The 17867-nt window shown below is 44.4% G+C and overlaps 1 protein-coding gene across 6 annotated transcripts in view; it reads left to right on the top strand.

Moving 5' to 3' along the window:
• The window catches only part of CHRDL1 (chordin like 1), a 115905-nt gene that overhangs the window by 71513 nt on the left and 26525 nt on the right, over window positions 1-17867 (top strand). For 3 of the 6 annotated variants that reach the window (XM_087859437.1, XM_087859435.1, XM_045801296.2), the window contains exons 5-6: window positions 351-496; window positions 2353-2446. In XM_087859437.1, coding sequence (XP_087715563.1) covers window positions 351-496; window positions 2353-2446 — 240 coding nt within the window. The remainder of the gene's footprint in view (window positions 1-350; window positions 497-2352; window positions 2447-17867) is intronic. The other 3 variants (XM_087859438.1, XM_087859439.1, XM_087859436.1) reach the window with 1 other exon arrangement.

The following is a 17867-nucleotide window of genomic DNA, read 5'->3' on the forward strand; positions in this document are numbered from 1 at the left end:
TCTGAAAGGTCTCCCTCCTTCCGGGCAAGTTAACATGTTATTTGGCTGGTCTCTTAGTTCCGTGAAGGTAGGGGCCTTGTCCTTCTCTGATTTCTCTCTAGTGCCCATCACAGTACGTGACACATAGTAGGCGCTCAATAAATGCTCAACAGATGAAAGAATAGATGAATGGTCATGTCCATTGCCATTCTGGTCTGGTTGCTTTAATATTATCTAAAGTCATCAGCCACTGAATCAGGGATTATCTTTTAACTCCCTCTCCGTGGTACAGCCCCATCTGCTGTCAGGATTTATGAAATTCTTTGCAGTGATGTCAATGTTCGGTATGGTTTTTCTCCACCCTGTCCCAGAAGACTCCCTACCCCCGGCGAACAATAAGGTGACCAGCAAGTCGTGTGAGTACAACGGGACCACTTACCAACACGGTGAGCTGTTCGTGGCTGAAGGGCTCTTTCAGAACCGGCAACCCAATCAGTGTAGCCAGTGCAGCTGTTCGGTAAGACCTGGTGTCTGCATGTCCCTGCTGGCCCTACCCCAACACCAGAGCTTCTCCTGTGCTTACACCTTTACTTGGAGCCTACACTTCAAGGTGTTTGGAAGGAAGATGAATTGCATTTATTTTTTTTCAAAGATTTATTTATTCGAGAGAGAGAGAGAGTGCGCATGCAAGCGGGAGGAGGGGCAGAGGGAGAGAGGGAATCTTCAGCAGACTCCCCGCTGAGTGTGGAGCCTGACACGGGGCTCGATCTCATGACACATGAGATCATGACCCAAGCTGAAAGCAAGAGTTGGACACTCAAGTGACGGAGCCACCCAGGACACCCCAAGATGAATTGCATTTAAATCCTAACCCTCCCTGTCAATCCAGACTCCCTGATTTTCATGAACCCTGAATAACCCTGACCTATGTTAATGAAATCAGACACAGTCATATCCTGGCCCTTATTAAAGCTTTAGGACTGTTTAAATGGACGAACATGAGCTGATGGTCTTGATCTGTCCTCCTTTTTATAGCAGTCATCCCAGCAAAGCCTTCCTCAGAAGGACTCAACTATTTGAAACCTTGGGGATGCTATGGGCAGAAAAGCCATCGGCACCATCTAAGGCCACTCAGTCCAATTCACAAGAAAATGGGGCTATCTCTTGGTTCCCATCTCTGATGTATTCTCCCAGCCAGTTTGCCCCTGATGCCCTGCGGTGAGAAAATATGATTATTCCTCTGACATTACTTGTCAGAAGAACCGTATATACCTTAGGAATAAAGTATATTGATTATATCTTCATGGAATTGTGCAGTCCAGAGAATGTAAGAGGTAGAACCAGAAAATGGAAGAAAATGGCTGTTTCAACTGAAGTGTGAGAGAATGAAGTTCGATGTAGGAACATTTTTGCCTGTAAGGGCATTTAAACACTGGATTGCCGAGGGAAGTTCTAGAATCTCTTCCCTTAGGGACTTCTGGTAAAAATATGGTATCTCGGTAGTTTGGGAGAATTTGGTTGTGGCCTTCCCTTCCTAATGACTTTTTAGGGACCCTGCTAGTTCCAGAATAATATGCTTCTAAGAACAAGGTTTAGGGGCACCTGGGTGGCTCAGTCGGTGAAGTGTCTGCCTTTGGCTCAGGTCATGATCTCAGGGTCCTGGGATCGAGCCCCGTGTTGGGCTTCCTGCTCAGCAGGGTGTCTGCTTCTTCCTCTCCTTCTGCCTCTCTCCCTGCTGGTGCTCTCTCTCTCTCTCAAATAAATGAATAAATTATTTTTTTAAGAAAGGACAAGGTTTAAGGAATGATGTTTATAACCTAAAACTTTAGGGAGTGGAAACTATGCAAAGACACACATAGCAGGTAAATTTGCTCCCCTCCCTTGTGCTGAATGGAACTGTCCATCCAGATGATTTGTGTCGTTTTGTATTACCCCAGAGAGCTCGTCTCCCTGGTTTGGAGTATTACGAAAGGTGGCTCTCGTGCAAATCTGTATTCCCTGAAATCCCAAAATCCAGCTGGGTATGACGGGGACCATGGGATACAATGAACAGAAAAGAGGGGAGTAGGACCATATTTGGGGGTTTGGCAGGCTGATGGCGGCCCTTACACGGACTGCTTTGTACCATCTTAGACCAGGAGGCCCAACAAGGAGGGCCAACTCTTCAGTATCCTAGTCTCTGGCATGGAGAAATAGTAAACAAAAAAACAAAGCATAATGACATTTAGGAAGTATCTAGAACGAACCATGGGAGAACACTGGGAAGGAGTGGCATGTTTTGAGTCTGTATTCAGCTCAGGGCCCGAGCTAAGAAGGAGCCTTTATGCTTATTCCCAGGTCCTCCTAACCTTCAATTCTGTTTCTCCTTGGCAGGAGGGGAATGTGTACTGCGGTCTCAAGACTTGTCCCAAGTTAACCTGTGCATTCCCAGTCTCTGTTCCGGATTCCTGTTGCCAGGTGTGCAGAGGTATGTGTCCCATAGCCTGCGACAGAGGGGTGCTGCTGTCCTGGATAGCAGCACTTAGAGGAGAGGAAGTGCCTGGCTGGTGTCATAAGCAAGGGAATTTTCTTTCTTTTTTTTTTTAAAGATTTTATTTATTTATTTGACAGAGATAGAGACAGCCAGTGAGAGAGGGAACACAAGCAGGGGGAGTGGGAGAGGAAAAGCAGGCTCATAGCGGAGGAGCCTGATGTGGGGCTCGATCCCAGAACGCCGGGATCACGCCCTGAGCCGAAGGCAGACGCTTAACCGCTGTGCCACCCAGGCACCCCAGCAAGGGAATTTTCTATGGTGACCTCAGTTTTTACCCGGGGTGGGGGAGAGGGCTGTCCCTTCACAAAAGGGAGGAAGGAAACACTGATTTTAAGGGCCACCACCTGAAAGGAACTGCCCCCACATGTCGCAGGAAAGAAAGAGTGAGCGTCAGCGACTGAGAAAGTGAGTGTCTATGTTGCTTCTCCCTTAATCCCTTCTAGCCAGCCCTCGGTGTTACTGTATTGTGAAACACAGGCCATTTCCACACACAGCCTTAACAGGAAGAATGGGCCTTGCAAAGCCCTGACATGACCATTTTGGAGACTATGCAGGGCATTTAGGTAGATTCTTTAAAGCCCCGCAGTCAGATGGTGACAAACCCAGGAAAAGCAAAATGGAAGGCAGAAGGCATCGTCTTCTCAAATTATAGCCAAAATGGCATCGGTGTCTTTTCAAGCCAGTGTTTTCTCATTTGGTTTCCATTGTCTTTGCTAATGGTGCCATTTTTTTCCCTCTAAGATCAAGCATAATCACCTTTCATTTCTCCTTTATTGCCTCTTCTCAAATTACTAAATCTATCAGCTGTCTTCTATATACCTCTCCTTTCTAGCTTGACCTGTAGCAGAATTCTAATTTTGTCTTCTTTCCTTCCATGCGATCAACATATTTGTTGAGCATCTACTATAAGCTCAGCCCTATGCTAGAAGCTAGATACATATTGGTAAGTAGAGAAAACATACAGGGCACTGCTAGACTACATAACATCTTTATGCAAGTTACAAAGAGAATCCCTTTTACTTAAGATATTTCACTGCCATTTGCCAGAAAATCCTTGTGAATGCACCCCATTCAGTGCAACACATTTGTGCAGTACACACCCTCTACAACCATACATGGCATACATAGCAGCAAAGATTGATTCTTTGGTCTCATGGAACTCACATTCTACCAGAGAAGACCAATGATAAGCAAACAAGTAAATAAAAATTGAAACAATGTAAGCACTATGAAGAAAATAAACAAGACGCAGATAGAAAATAAGAGGGGATAGATAGCATTTAGACTGAGCAGTTGGGAAGGTGACATTTACGCTCAGACTTGAAAGATGAAAAAGAGCCACCCATGCAAAGCTCCTGGGGGGAAAGCGTTACAGGAAGAAAGAAAAGAAAATTCAGGGCCCTCAGGCAAGGAAGAGCTCAGAGCATTCGGGGCATCTGAGTATCAGTGTAGCTGGACTGTAGTGATTGTAGTCAACACTGGCTGGAGGTGAGGCTGGAGAAGTGAACAGGGGTCAGACCACATAGGACTTTCGAGGCCTTGGGATAGAGTTTGTATTTCAGTTTCTAAGTACCTTGGGAAGCCACTGGAAGTTTGTGAGCAGGGCATGACACGAACCAGTGGATGTCTTAAAAGATCTCATTGGCTGTTGTGTCCACACTAGATTGGAGGGAGGCAGCAAAACAAGGGGAGAGGCCAGGAAGAATGTGAGTTCAGTAGCCTGTGTCATGTGAGAGGGCAGGTGCCTGGTTTGGGGACACAGTAGGGAGTAGTGGTTCAGACTGGAGCCTCTGGAACCAGGCTGCCTCGGCTCTAAGCCCAGTCCTGCTACTTTCTAGCTGGATAATTATGAGCAGTACATTCAACCTTTCTAGCAAGCTTTAAAGGGAAGATGATGTTAGCACCTACTCCCAAGTGCTTATGAAGTTTAACTGAGATCATGCGGGAAGAGGACCTAGCACCACGTCTCGCATAGCGTGAGGACTTGAGAGTGAGACACAGAGCGATCTGAAATCTATTCAGAGCATTCTTGACCATGGGTGCTTATTGGAATTCCCTTGATAGATTTATGTCCAGGCTGGGGGTGGAGGGTGGGGGAGGTGATTCCAATGTGTAGCCAAAGTTGAGAACCACTGAGTTAGAGAGAAAATATGATTAAGATTGGCTGATAGGGGATGGGTAGTTGACTCCTATACATTACTGCTATCTTGCAAATGATAGCCTTAACCATACCACACCTCTACCCAGAAGTCTTTGTGCTGGGGCATCTGGCTGGCTCAGTCACTAGAACATGGGACTCCTGATCTCGGGGTCGTGAGTTCAAGCCCCACATTGGGTGTAGAGCTTACTTTTATTTATTTATTTTTTAAATAATGTTATGTTAGTCACCATAGAGTACTTCATTAGTTTTTGATTTAGTGTTCCATGAGTCATTGTTTGCATATAACACCCAGTGCTCCTTGTGATACGTGCCCTCCTTATTACCCATCACCAGGCTAACCTATTCCCCCACCCCCCTCCCCTCTGAAGCCATCAGTTTGTTTCCCGGGGTCCATAGTCTTTCATGGTTCGTTTCCCCCTCTGATTCCCCCCGCTTCATTTTTCCCTTCCTTCTTCTGATGTCCTCCATGCTATTCCTTATGTTCCACGTATAAGTGAAACCATGTGATGATCGTCTTTTTCTGCTTGACTTATTTCACTTAGCATAATCCCCTCCATGTCGATGCAAATGGTGGGTATTCATCCCTCCTGATGGCTGAGTAATTTCCATTGTATATATGAATCACATTTTCTTTATCCATTCATCTGTTGAAGGGCATCTCGGCTCCTTCCACAGTTTGGCTATTGAGGACCTTGCTGCTATGAACATTGGGGTGCATGTGCCCCTTCTTTTCACTGTCTGTATCTTTGGGGTAAATACTTAGTAGTGCAACTGCTGGGTCATAGGGCAGCTCTATTTTTAATGTCTTGAGGAACCTCCATACTTTTTCCCAAAGTGGCTGCACCAATTTGCATTCCCACCAACAGTGTAAGAGGGTTCCCCTTTCTCCACATCCTCTCCAACATTTGTTGTTTCCTGCCTTGTTAATTTTTGTCATTCTAACTGGTGTAAGGTGGTATCTCAATGTGGTTTTTATTTGAATTTCCATGATGGCTAATGATGTTGAACATTTATCATATGTCTGTTAGCCATTCGTATGTCTTCTTTGGAGAAGTGTCCATTCATGTCTTCTGCCCATTTTTTAACTTGATTGTTTTTTGGGTGTTGAGTTTGAGTTCTTTATAGATCTTGGATACCAGCCCTTTATCCGTAATGTCATTTGCAAATATCTTCTCCCATTCTGTGCGTTGCCTCTTTGTTTTGTTGACTGTTTCCTTTGCTGTGCAGAAGCTTTTTATCTTGATGAAGTCCCAAAAGTTCATTTTTGCTTTTGTTTCCCTTGTCTTTGCGGACATGTCTTGAAAGAAGTTGCTGTGGCTGATGTCGAAGAGGTTACTGCCTATGTTCTCCTCTGGATTTTGATGCATTCCTGTCTGACATTGAGGTCTTTCATCCATTTAGAGTTTATCTTTGTGTATAGTGTAAGAGAATGGTCGAGTTTCATTCTTCTGTACATAGCTGTCCAATTTTCCCAGCACCATTTATTGAAGAGACTGTCTTTTTTCAAAACATTGGATGTTTTTTCTGCTTTGTCGAAGATTAGTGGACCATAGAGTTGAGGGTCCATATCTGGGCTCTCTATTCTGTTCCATTGTTCTATGTGTCTGTTTTTGTGCCAGTACCATGCTGTCTTGGTGATCACAGCTTTGTAATATAGCTTGAAATCAGGCAATGTGACGTCCCCAGCTTTGTTTTTCTCTTTCAACATTTCCTTGGCGATTCGGGGTCTTTTCCGGTTCCATACAAATTTAAGGATTGTTTGTTCCAGCTCATTGGTATTTTGATTGGGATGGCATTGAAAGTATAGATTGCTCTGGGTAGCATAGACATTTTAACAATGTTTATTCTTCTGATCCATGAGCATGGAATGTTTTTCCATCTTTTTGTATCTTCTTCAATTTCTTTCATAAGTGTTCCGTAGTTTCTAGAGTATAGATCATTTACCTCTTTGGTTAGGTTTATTCCAAGGTATCTTACGGGTTTTTGGTGCTATTGTAAATGGAATCGATTCCCTAATTTCTCTTTCTACAGTTACATTGTTAGTGTGTAGAAAAGCAACTGATTTCTGTGCATTGATTTTGTATCCTGCCACATTGCTGAATTGCTGTATGAGCTCTAGTAATTTAAGGGTGAAGTCTTTGGGTTTTCCACATAAAGTATCATGTCATCTGTGAAGAGAGTTTTACTTCTTTGCCAGTTTGAATATCTTTTATTTCTTTTTGTTGTCTGATTGCTGATGCTAAGACTTCTAGTACTATGTTGAACAATAGTGGCGAGAGTGGGCATCTGAGAGCTTTTCCCCATTGAGAATGATATTCGCTGTGCGCTTTTCATAGATGTTTTTTATGAAATTGAGGAACGTTCCCTCTATCCCTACACTCTGAAGAGTTTTAATCAGGAAAGGATGCTGTATTTTGTCAAATGCTTTTTCTGCATCAGTTGAAAGGATCATATGGTTCTTGTCTCTTCTGTTATTAATGTGTTCTATCACATTGATTGATTTGTGAATGTTGAACTTGAATCCCCAGAATAAATCCCGCCTGGTCGTGATGGATAATCCTTTTAATGTACTGTTGGATCCTGTTGGCTAGAATCTCATTGAGAATTTCGGCGTCCATATTCATTGGGGATATTAGTCTGTAATTCTCGTTTTTGATGGGGTTTTGGCCTGGTTTTGGGATCAAGGTAATGCTGGCCTCAGAGAATGAGTTTGGAAGTTTTCCTTCTGTTTCTATTTTTTGAAACAGCATCAGGAGAATAGGCATTCTTTCTTTTTTAAATGTTTGGTAGAATTCCCCTGGGAATCCATCGGGCCCAGGACTCTTGTTTTTTGGGAGGTTTTTGATCACTGCTTCAATTTTGTTACTGGTTATTGGTTTATTCAGATTGTCAATTTCTTCCTGTTTCAGTCTTGGTAGTTTGTGGGTTTCCAGGAAAGCATCCATTTCTTCCAGGTTGCTTAATTTATTGGCATATAGTTGCTGATAATAATTTCTAATAATTGTTTCTATTTCCTTAGTGTTAGTTGTGATTTCTCCCCTTTCATTCATTATTTTATTGATTTAGGTCCTTTCTCTCTTCTTTTGGATTCTTTATGATTTCTCTTCTCCTGCCTGGCTTAGGTTTTATTTGTTGTTCTTTCTCCAGGTACTTAGGGTGTAAGGTTAGCTTACTTTAAAAAAAATGTATTTGTGCTGACATATATTGTACTTACTCATGCCAGTCAGTTGTTTTTTTTTTTTTGTTTGTTTGTTTTTTGGGGCTTTTTTTTTGAGAGAGAGAGAGTGTGTGAGCATGTGAGCAGGGAGGGGGGTGATGGGGAGGTGTGGGGGGGAGAGAGAATCCCAAGCAGGCTCACACTCAGCATGGAGCCCAACGTGGGGCTCGATCTCATGACCCTGAGATCATGACCTGAGCTGAAATCAAGAGTTGGCTGCTTAACCGACTGAGCCACCCAGGCGCCCTGCCAGTCGTAGTTCTAAACACTTTATCGACATGAACTCAATTACTCCCATGATGAACCTGTGTGGTGAGTATAATGAGTATTTCCATTTTATGGGTGATGAAACTGAGACGGAGAGAGGTTAACAGCCTTGTCCAAGGTTATGTAGCTAGTGAGTCCAGACTCCAGGCTCTTCCCCACTTAACTCTGCTGCTAAAAAGAATGGCTCCCTGTTGCCAGGAATACACATCAATCCCCTGCCTCAGACAGTGAAGGTCTTCCATGCTGTAGCTCCAACTTACCTTTCTAGGCCTGCATTCTTCCATTCACGCACCTCAGCATCCACTCCCAGTGTCCCAGTGCTCTCTTACATTTGTGCCTTCGCTCTCCACCCTCAAGATTTCTCCAACTAAAGTGCACTTCAGAATCACTTGGAGAACTTTCAGAGCCTCAGAAAACGATTGCAAGATTGTGATTCGATGGCTTTGGGGTGGAGTCCCGGGATGTGCATGTTGGCAGGCCCCATTGTCCACTCAGAGGCAGGTGGTCCGTAGACTCTGCTTTGAGAACCCATTCCTGAGACAGTGCAGATGACTGGAGGCAGCCCCAAACAATGGTTTCCGTTTGAGTTTAGTGCACTTACATTGAGCATATTAAAAGTCTGAAACCTGAAAGCAATAGAAAAGTGACAGATGTCACTCTGTCAGAGCAACTACTTCCAACCATACGGCAACCAACTTTGGGGTGAATGAGTGACAGCCATTTCATGATAAGGAACTGGGAGGTCAAGGGAACAAAATGGCTGCCTAGGTAAGAACTGCACAGGTACAGCAAGCTCTTAGAGGAGGGGACATTGCCTCTTTCTGGAAAAATCCTTTCCTTTCCATCTCTGCCTGTGGAAATCCTACAGGTTTCTCAAGACATAGCTCAAACACGGCGTCGTCAGATTCTGACACAGGCAGTCCTCTAGTCACATTACGAGAACTACTAGGTGGAAGACCTTTCTCTCTTCTCTGCCTTCCCACTGCCATCCCTCATTTCTCCACCCCGAATTCCTGCTTATCCTGCTTATCCAAAGGCCAGCCCAGCTGCCACCTCCTCCATGAAGCATTTTGTTTTTTAAACCCTGTAAGTTAGGAGTAAATCTCCCTCCTTTCTGAGACTCCTCAGCCCTTACTGGGTGCACTCCAGTAGCATTAATACTTTGTTGCTTTTTGGTTTTTATTATGTGTTCTGATGTCTTATCCTCCTTACCAATTCTGAGCTTTTTAAGGCAGGAGCTATTTCTGGTTCGTCTTTTGTTCCCCCTCCCTGCTCTAGGTACAGAGTAGGTGCTCTTCGGATGAGTGCACACTAGCTTGGAAATACTGCCAAAGTTATAGTTTGAATTAGATGCAACTAACATATATCACTGCTGTGTCTTCTGCCTCTGAATTACTGATGGACTGTGGTAGGGGTGGTGCTGGCTATACACTGGTTCACGGTCAGTAGGAAATTACCTGGTGTCATTTCTGATCCCCAGGTTGTTTTCCCTTCCCCATTGCACTTCAAGACACTATAAGTAGTATTTCTTTTAGGAGGAAATGACCTTGGGGCACTTGGGTGGTTCAGTGGGTTAAGCATCTGCCTTCGGCTCAGGTCATGATCCCAGGGTCCTGGGATCGAGTTCCACATCGGGCTCCCTGCTCAGCGGGGAGCCTGCTTCTCCCTCTCCCTCTCCTTCTGCCTGCTACTCCCCCTGCTTGTGCTCTCTCTCTCTCTCTGTCAAATAAGTAAATAAAATCTAAGAAAGAAAGAAAGAAAGAAAGAAAGAAAGAAAGAAAGAAAGAAAGAAAGAAAGGAAAGAAAGAAACTTACTTTGTTGTGAATACCTCACAAGTCAGTGTGGATTTAGTCACAGCTTGGTTTGGTTTGTGCTCTAAGAAGACCCTGGATCTTTCTCTCCTGCTTTCTCACAGTGCGTGTGTCTGTACATCAGTACAGCTATGACATTTAAGCCAGAAAAGACGGGTATTTTGTTCCTCATCTCCCTACCCATCTTTGCCCCAACTTCATTTGAGTCTGCTCTGAAGGGAAGAGAGTCCGTACGGAGCAGAGCTGTACACAGGGTTGCTCACATAACCCGCCAGTTGCTATAACCCAGTTGTCGGGCTGAGATTGTTTTGTTTGTGGAAAAGGATATGGTGAGAAATGTAAACTGAAGAACAACTCATAAGAGAAAGGAAACTGCCCAAAGACATGTTATTGCCTCTGAGAGACGGTGTGGGGCAGCGGACATAGGGTCGGAAGCTAGAAGGACTCAGATCTGATGTTACGGAGCTTCTGACTACTCGTGATGTTACCTTGGGTGACATAGAACCATAGAACCTTTTTTTTTTTCGGCTCTGAAAATGGGGATTATAATACCTATCCCCCATGGAAAGGTTGTAAAAATTAACCGAGATGATGTGGAGAGCTAGGGGAAAGCCTTACACAGTTCTTGCTTCATATGAGGCAATTATTATATTTCATATAATAGTGTTGTATTTAATAGCCCAGGGTTAAGTACGATTGCACCCTCTCCTCTATGTCTGATAGTCTTGCCTTTTTTCTTTACTTAATCGCCGCAAATAGAACATCATTTCTAGTCCCTCTTGTGGTAACAGATCCTGGGACTCACCATCTTCTCGACGCTACTCCTGTCACAATTTAAATGTCTTTCCTTTTATCATGTCCTCAAAAGCAACACATAAAAGCGAGCTCTGACTGATCATGCACTTTCCCTTCACACACCTGCCAACTCCTTTCTCCGCCATGTCTCCTCCAGCCTAAATAAACCCTTCTCTTGCATCTTTCCCTACGAAGGCTCCATCCTCCACTTTCATAAAATGGATGCTTTTCTCTCTGCCTCTAATTTCTTTACATCTTTCAGTTGTGTAGAATGTGATTGAATCTCCTTTGAAGTGCTAATTTTGGAAGCACCTCGTTATTTTTTTTCCTGCCGAAACGATGTTTTTACAAAGGTCTATCTCGCATAAGCATATTACTCATACAGCAGGGAATGCAGACACACTTCTGCCCTATGCTGACCACCCTAATTGCAGGCAAAATACTGCAGAAGAAATAACCTTTTGAGTGCTGAACTTGCAGACGTTCATATAAAGAGCCCCATTGAAACAGGCTCTCTGCACCGTCCCCAGACACGGGTGCATGCCTCTCTTCCCAGGTCACATGGCAATCTTAGCCACGGACTGGATCTCATCCCCAGCCTCAGGGATTTAGACCTGTCCTCGAGGCTGGGCTGGTCAGGGGGCATGTCATTGCTGGCACTTTGGCAAACCTCATCTGGACTGGAAGTGGCGTGCAAACAGCCACTGGAACCTGAAGGGAAACTTGATCAGAAGAAAAATCTCGTACAACCGCTGCATTCTGGGCAGGCAGGCCTCAAACCCAAACCTACCCCCAGCTTCCCTCTACCGCTTATCGTTTCTGCTTCCTGTCTCCCGCCTATCTTGCCAAAGCAAAGGGGAAGGCGATGTACTTGGACTCTAGACAAGGGAGAGGTTTTGGGGGTAGGCTCTTGGCTGTATTGAGAGCCAAACCTGCGTAGACAATGTACATATGCAGCACTTACTCTGTGCCAGGCAGTGGTCTAAGCACTTACGTGCATAGTACCTCATTTAATCCTCCCAACAAAGTTAGAACGATCATTAGCCCCATTTTACGGATGAGGAGACTGAGGCAAGGAAGTTAACACAATTGGCCCAAGGTTACTTGGCAGTAAGTGGCGGAACTAGAATTTGAACCTTGTCAGCGTGGCTCTAGAGTCCCAAGCCCTTACACTCCCTGGTGGGAGCCATTCATGCGAGCATGACAACGGACCTGTCCTAGTGCAAGGGAGTAGAGGGGGAGAGAGAATGTGGGTGACGCCTTGGCACAGGCAGATAATCCTAGAAGAGTAACCACACTGCCCAGCTCTTCCCGTCACGGCCTCAACCTACCCACTCGCAACCACAGGGGAGTACCTTTGTTCCACCGCTCTCTCTTTATAGGCTGAAAGAATGGAAATATCTACCTTTTTTCCCCCGGCAGACATTTCTGGAGCAATCACCAAGTACCTAGCGCCATGCTGGTGGTGGAGATACAGTGGTGAACGAAACGAACAAGGGGTCTGCCCTCGCGGAGTGTAGTGGGGAAGAGTAGATATGAAATGACAACTGTGCCACGTTCTACAAGGAAAGCGGTTGGAAAAGCCAGTAATGAAGTGGGGTCGACCTCATGAGGGAGGTGAACATAGACTCCTAGGACTGTCTCGCCAGCCTCAACGTACACCACGTTCCTCTTGGCTCCTAGCACCTCAGGGCAAGGAAGGAGGCACACAAGTTAGGGACATAGCTAATGGCAGTTTTACACTCCCAGGATCCCTGACTTCTGATCTCCCCTTGAAAGTGGCCACCTCGGGCTGTAGGAGTATCTGTAACTGTTCATCCGCCATTGTACGTGTGCGTACTACTCTAGACCAGGCTTCTCTTCTTACGGAACTACTTGATCGTGCTGGTCAGTGCCTAACAGGTCTTACCACATTATCCAATGTCTTCAGATTGTTTTTAAAGGCGCTCTATAAAGCAAGCTGACCTTTCCTTAAGCTACTACTCATCCTCGTTTCTCTGACACCAACCCACACGCACCTTCTACTCCAGGCTGGCTGCTCTCTTTGTCTGAAAATATGCCACGTTCCTTCCCACTTTCACTCCTGTTATGTGCCTCTCTTACCTCCTACTCCCCACAAGCTTGGAATAGCTTCCCTCTTCTGTTCTACAGATTACGATCCTACCCATCTTTTAAGAGCCCAGCCTGAGTCACACCCCTTCTAAAGAGCCCAACATAATTCTAGTCCTCGAGCTCCTTCTTGGACCACTTTCAGGGCTTAGTCTGGCTCATAGAGTCTAGCATTTAACATATTTTCTTGTACTGTTCATCGTTTCATGGGTCTTGTCTCCTTAACTGGGAAAGGAACACCTTCTTCCTCTGTGTCCCCTAGCATAGAATCAAGCATATCTTGTGGATTTATTTAAAAAAAAAAAAGAGCTGCAGCTATGAAAAGCTCTTGACAGCACTCCACACGCAGCCCAGGGAGGCAGGAGAGTTGACTGAACTCCCAAAATACTCAACCCAAGCTCATTTAGCCAACACATTTGCCAAGACCCAAAGGAGAAAATCGAATCTCTTATGAAATTGAGCTATTTCTATGAACTTCCACAAGGTAACTGAAAACTGGAAGCAACTGTTTAAAAGCAGTTTCTCAGTACTCAAGACAAGTGCCATTTTACCTAAGACTCTTGATTTCTCTTTCCAATAAAACAGCAAAATTACACCCAAGATGGATCTTGGCTGGAACTCAGAGATCTTGAGGGAAGTGATTCACAAGATAGTTCATTTTTTTTAACATCATAAAAATCTACCCAAGTTTTCAAAGTTCTCAAAATCAAACAAAACTGGAGAAAATAACAGCACCTCCAACTCTAGATGCTAGCCTATCGGTCTAGCGTTGATTTTGGTTTTGTCCACATTTTCTGCAGAAACACTACCACCGCTGGGTCATAATGATAGGGAAGGAAACATCGTTAATGAGACACACTTCTCAAAAAAAAAAAAATGAACTCCATAGTTTATGGTTTTTGAGTTGACTCTTGTTTTTTGGGAGGTTTTTGATCACTGCTTCAATTATTCGCTGGTTATTGGTCTATTCAGATTGTCAAAATGTGCTGAAACACTCTGATCTTTTCAGAGTGACAGAAGAGTCTGACCACCATTAGTAGGCCCTGTTCTCAAGTGAACCATTCATGTTCATGAAGATGGAACCATAGAGAGCTATCCTACCTTTGGCTTTCCTCTCTTCTTCTAAAGCCCCACCAGAAGCTTTCTTTTTCCATGAAAACTTTCCAGCTTGCTTTTGTTCTCTCTCCATCCTCTGCACTCAGAATTCATCCTCACATGTGTGCTGACACTCCCACCCCTCTGTGGCCATCATGTTCCTTCTTGACATATCTCTTATGTCTAGGATATTTCTTCTTAGAAATCCCTTCAGACTGCCAATGAGACGGCATTGACTTTCCTACTGAGTTTAACAAATGAGTAGCCCTGATTCCTAATTGGCCATGTGGAGAAAATGCCCACATCCTGCTCTGGGATTGGACGGGTTTTCATGTGTATAGGTGTCTGGTTCTACAATAGAAATAAGGAATTCCCAGCGAACCATATCAGAGCAAATATTTCTTCACAGGTTAAAGCCACTCTTTCTTCAGCCTTGTCCTTCTAACTAGTCCAAGGGATGCCACGACTGCCCAGAAACACACCACCGCTTGTGTCCATTATTCTCATTGGAATGGTCTTCATGAGCCTAAACCCTGGTATTTCTAGAATTGGTCTGATTTGTCGGCTGGCAGCATAAACAGAGGCAAAAGAAACGTGAATATGAGGAGCAATGTCAGGCAGGGGAAGTCGTATTTGAATATTACCTACGTTACAACTATAAGAACTTACCAAGTCCAAGTCTGCATAGCCCAGGCAAAGCAGACAGTGGATACCAGGATCCAGTTACTCAAGCAAATTGCTGGAATGACTACATCCACTTACACCTTGGCTTTAGCCATTAAAACCAGCCTCATGTCCCTGACTCCCATCAGACATCCCAGTCCTTTTTGGAGGTAGGGCCAGGGAGCTAATGTGGTATTTGTGGATCGAAGGACCTTGAACTGACTGCTTTCCATTCATTCCCAGGTTGACCATCAGTAAACATTGCGAGATCTCTGAGCTTTCCTTCTCCATCGGCTTGTTATTTTCTGTGTATGGATGTGGGCGCTCAGGACTCTTTATCTGGGTACTTGGACTTTGATCACTCCATGTTAGGACAATAAAATTGCGCTCTCTCCCAATGAAGCAGATATCTGTCCTCTTCAGCCTCATTTTAAGCCAGGAGAGAATAAGGGATTTCATTAAAACTCAAACGCCTCTTTGACAAAGAGGAAAATAAGGAGACGGCTAGCGTAATGATGAAAGAATCTCAGCCAGTTCAGAAGGAATGAGCTGAAAGCATCCCTGTGGCCATTTTTTTTCCACATCCAGGATCCTGGCTTTCAAAATGGAATCATTAAGAAATGAAAGGATTCCCTTTCCTACGTGCAGGCATAAATGTTTTTCTTACTGCTAGGCTTCATTTGTTTGTTTAATCCAGAGCCTTTCCTTGTTAGATACCTCGCACACTCATAGGAGTCCTTAGGTTGGATTTTCCCCAGGGGTAAGCTACTCCTGAGGATAAGGAGGAAGAAGCGGAGGGAAAGGATGGGAAGAAGAAGGAGGATAACACTTGGTGGGCCAGGCCCTGTTCTAAGCTCTTGGCGCACACTAATCCATTTCATCCCCACCACCCTCCGGGCTAGGTTGTATTGTCTCCATTTTAGCAATAAGGAAACTGAAGCTCAGAGAGGTTCATCACTTGCCCAAAGTCACACAGGCAAAAAGGAGCAGAGCCAGGGTTTGGACCCAGGCTGTCTGGCTGGCATGGGCTGTTCTCTTAGCCATGACTGCTCTGTTGCCTCTCAACTTGGGGATGTGGAGCGAATCTGGGGGACTCTGACCTCTGTCCGAGGCTACTGGGAGGAACAGACTTCGCGACAACTCTCCTCCCCGGGGCCGGATATGGTAATGCTTCCAGCAGATTTACTGGGACGACCCACAGACCCCATTTCTAACCATCAACTTGGATCCACGCAGCCATTGAAAGAGCAGAGTGTGGGTTGGGGGTACCATCCAGCTAATAGCTTCTCTGTTGCCTCCCCCATGAATCGCTCTCACAAGCACATGAAACTCCCATCACTCTCTTTTTAAAAAGTATGCATTTCTGATTTTTCTGGATAGATGCTTTTGTACTCCTCTTCAGATCTGGCTAGCTACTCTTGGCAGGCGTTCCCCGTGTCTTAGTGTTTCTCAAGCAGATAGTTTGTTGAAAATGCTAAGAGCTTGTATTGACAGCCCAAACAATAAAGTCCTTTATTTGACAGTAAAGTATTTTCTAGAAAACATGACTGTCTACAAAACACTGGAGGACTCCTTGCACTACTATGTATCGTTGTTGTTAGCTCAAAGGTCTACCAGCGGGGAATCCTTCTACCCGGGTTCTTCAAAGCTTTGCTCCCATTTCAGCATGCGTGCTCTCTCTCAACAGAATTTATAGAATTAGATGTCTGGCAGAGGACCCCCCCTGAGTCACCTGCTTCCACTCTGTCTTTCATCTCCAGCTTGGGTATTATCTCCTGGCTCTCCAGTGGCCCACCCCAGAACCTGGCACATAGTAGGTGGGGATGGCTCGATCACTTTCTTCCTCTCCACACTCTCCTGATGGCTCGCAAAAACCCTTTAACCATTTACCCCGATTCTGCTGATTTTGACACGTTCCTCTGAAAGTATAGAGATCACTTTCCCTTGTCACAGAGATCCCTTCTCCCTCACTGACCCCGCCCCAGTCTCGGGGCTTCGTTTTCTTTGCACATGCCTTAGGATTAGAGCAACAGCATATCTTCTCATTCAGACCAAGACACTTTTGAAAGTGAGAGCACCAGGCCTCAGAAAAAGAGGCATGAAACCGGGTTGTCCCAGATTCATCGGAACGTAGGGGACACGCTATTTATGATGTTGTGTGCGCTTCGGAAGTGGCCACATGCTGGCGTAGTTTTGCTTTCTGAGGCTTATCTTCATGGATATCTAATAATCTTATTGTACACTTAGTCCTTTTGAGAGGACAGGGTTTACTTCTGTGACCTACTCAAGCTAACCAGAGATTAATGGAAGCAATGGGAGTTATAAACAGTCTGAATTGTAGCCTAGCTTTTGACCATTTTTCAAATGCTTGTTCCCCATTTCTCTTATTACCAGAAAGCCAAGCCATTTTAGCTCCATAGGATACCACTCAGAATATAATTGAGGTTTGAATAAACAACACATGTGGCTTTTAAGGTTAAAAGAATATTGTTTGACATACAGTACACTAGAGTTGTTTTTCATTTTGGTTTTAAAAATTGGTTAAAATTACATCTTGTTGCTTCTCGGAATTAACTAGAATCCATCTGTCTCCATTAGAATCAGTGTTTTGTTTTTTTTTTTTTTTGTTTTTTGGGGTTTTTTTAAAATAAAGCCTTGGCTAAAAAAAACGATGCCCCCTCTCAGTCAGGATAATTTTCCCAATGTGTCAGGAAAAAAAAGAAAAAGCAACGGAACAGGTTTTAGGACAATGGTGCTAATTTTTTTTCTTTGATGCATTTTATCTCTTAGATATATTGTAGATATATCTAAAGTATAGCATCTAAGATGATAAATTGACAGACCTATTATCAGCCCTCCAGACAGATTTGGCCCAGGTCACAGCTGAACAAAATGTGAACGCTGAAGAAGATTCTAACGATTTAACTATGGTTCAAATTATATAGAATGACTCCGCACATAAAGAACATTCCAGCTTAGAGAATGCCATTTCGCTGACGTCAAAAGCTCAAAGGCGACCAAAATAATAGTCATTCCTACTTGAGAAGATATGTACAGAAGTAATGGCTCCAATAGTTTGTAACTGAAGTGAAATGGTTCTGACTGAGGCACACGTGCCTGCCTGCAAATGCTTAGGGGTTGTGATGTGTTCGTCTGAACTTGGGTTACAGGACATTAGGAGTCTGCTCCCATGCGATCTTACCTCTCCGCTCACTTAACAGGGACTACCTGTTTTG

Source organism: Ursus americanus, chromosome X (assembly GCF_024610735.1).
Source record: "Ursus americanus isolate L20-20 chromosome X, mUrsAme1.1.p, whole genome shotgun sequence".
Taxonomy (NCBI): Eukaryota; Metazoa; Chordata; class Mammalia; order Carnivora; family Ursidae; genus Ursus; species Ursus americanus.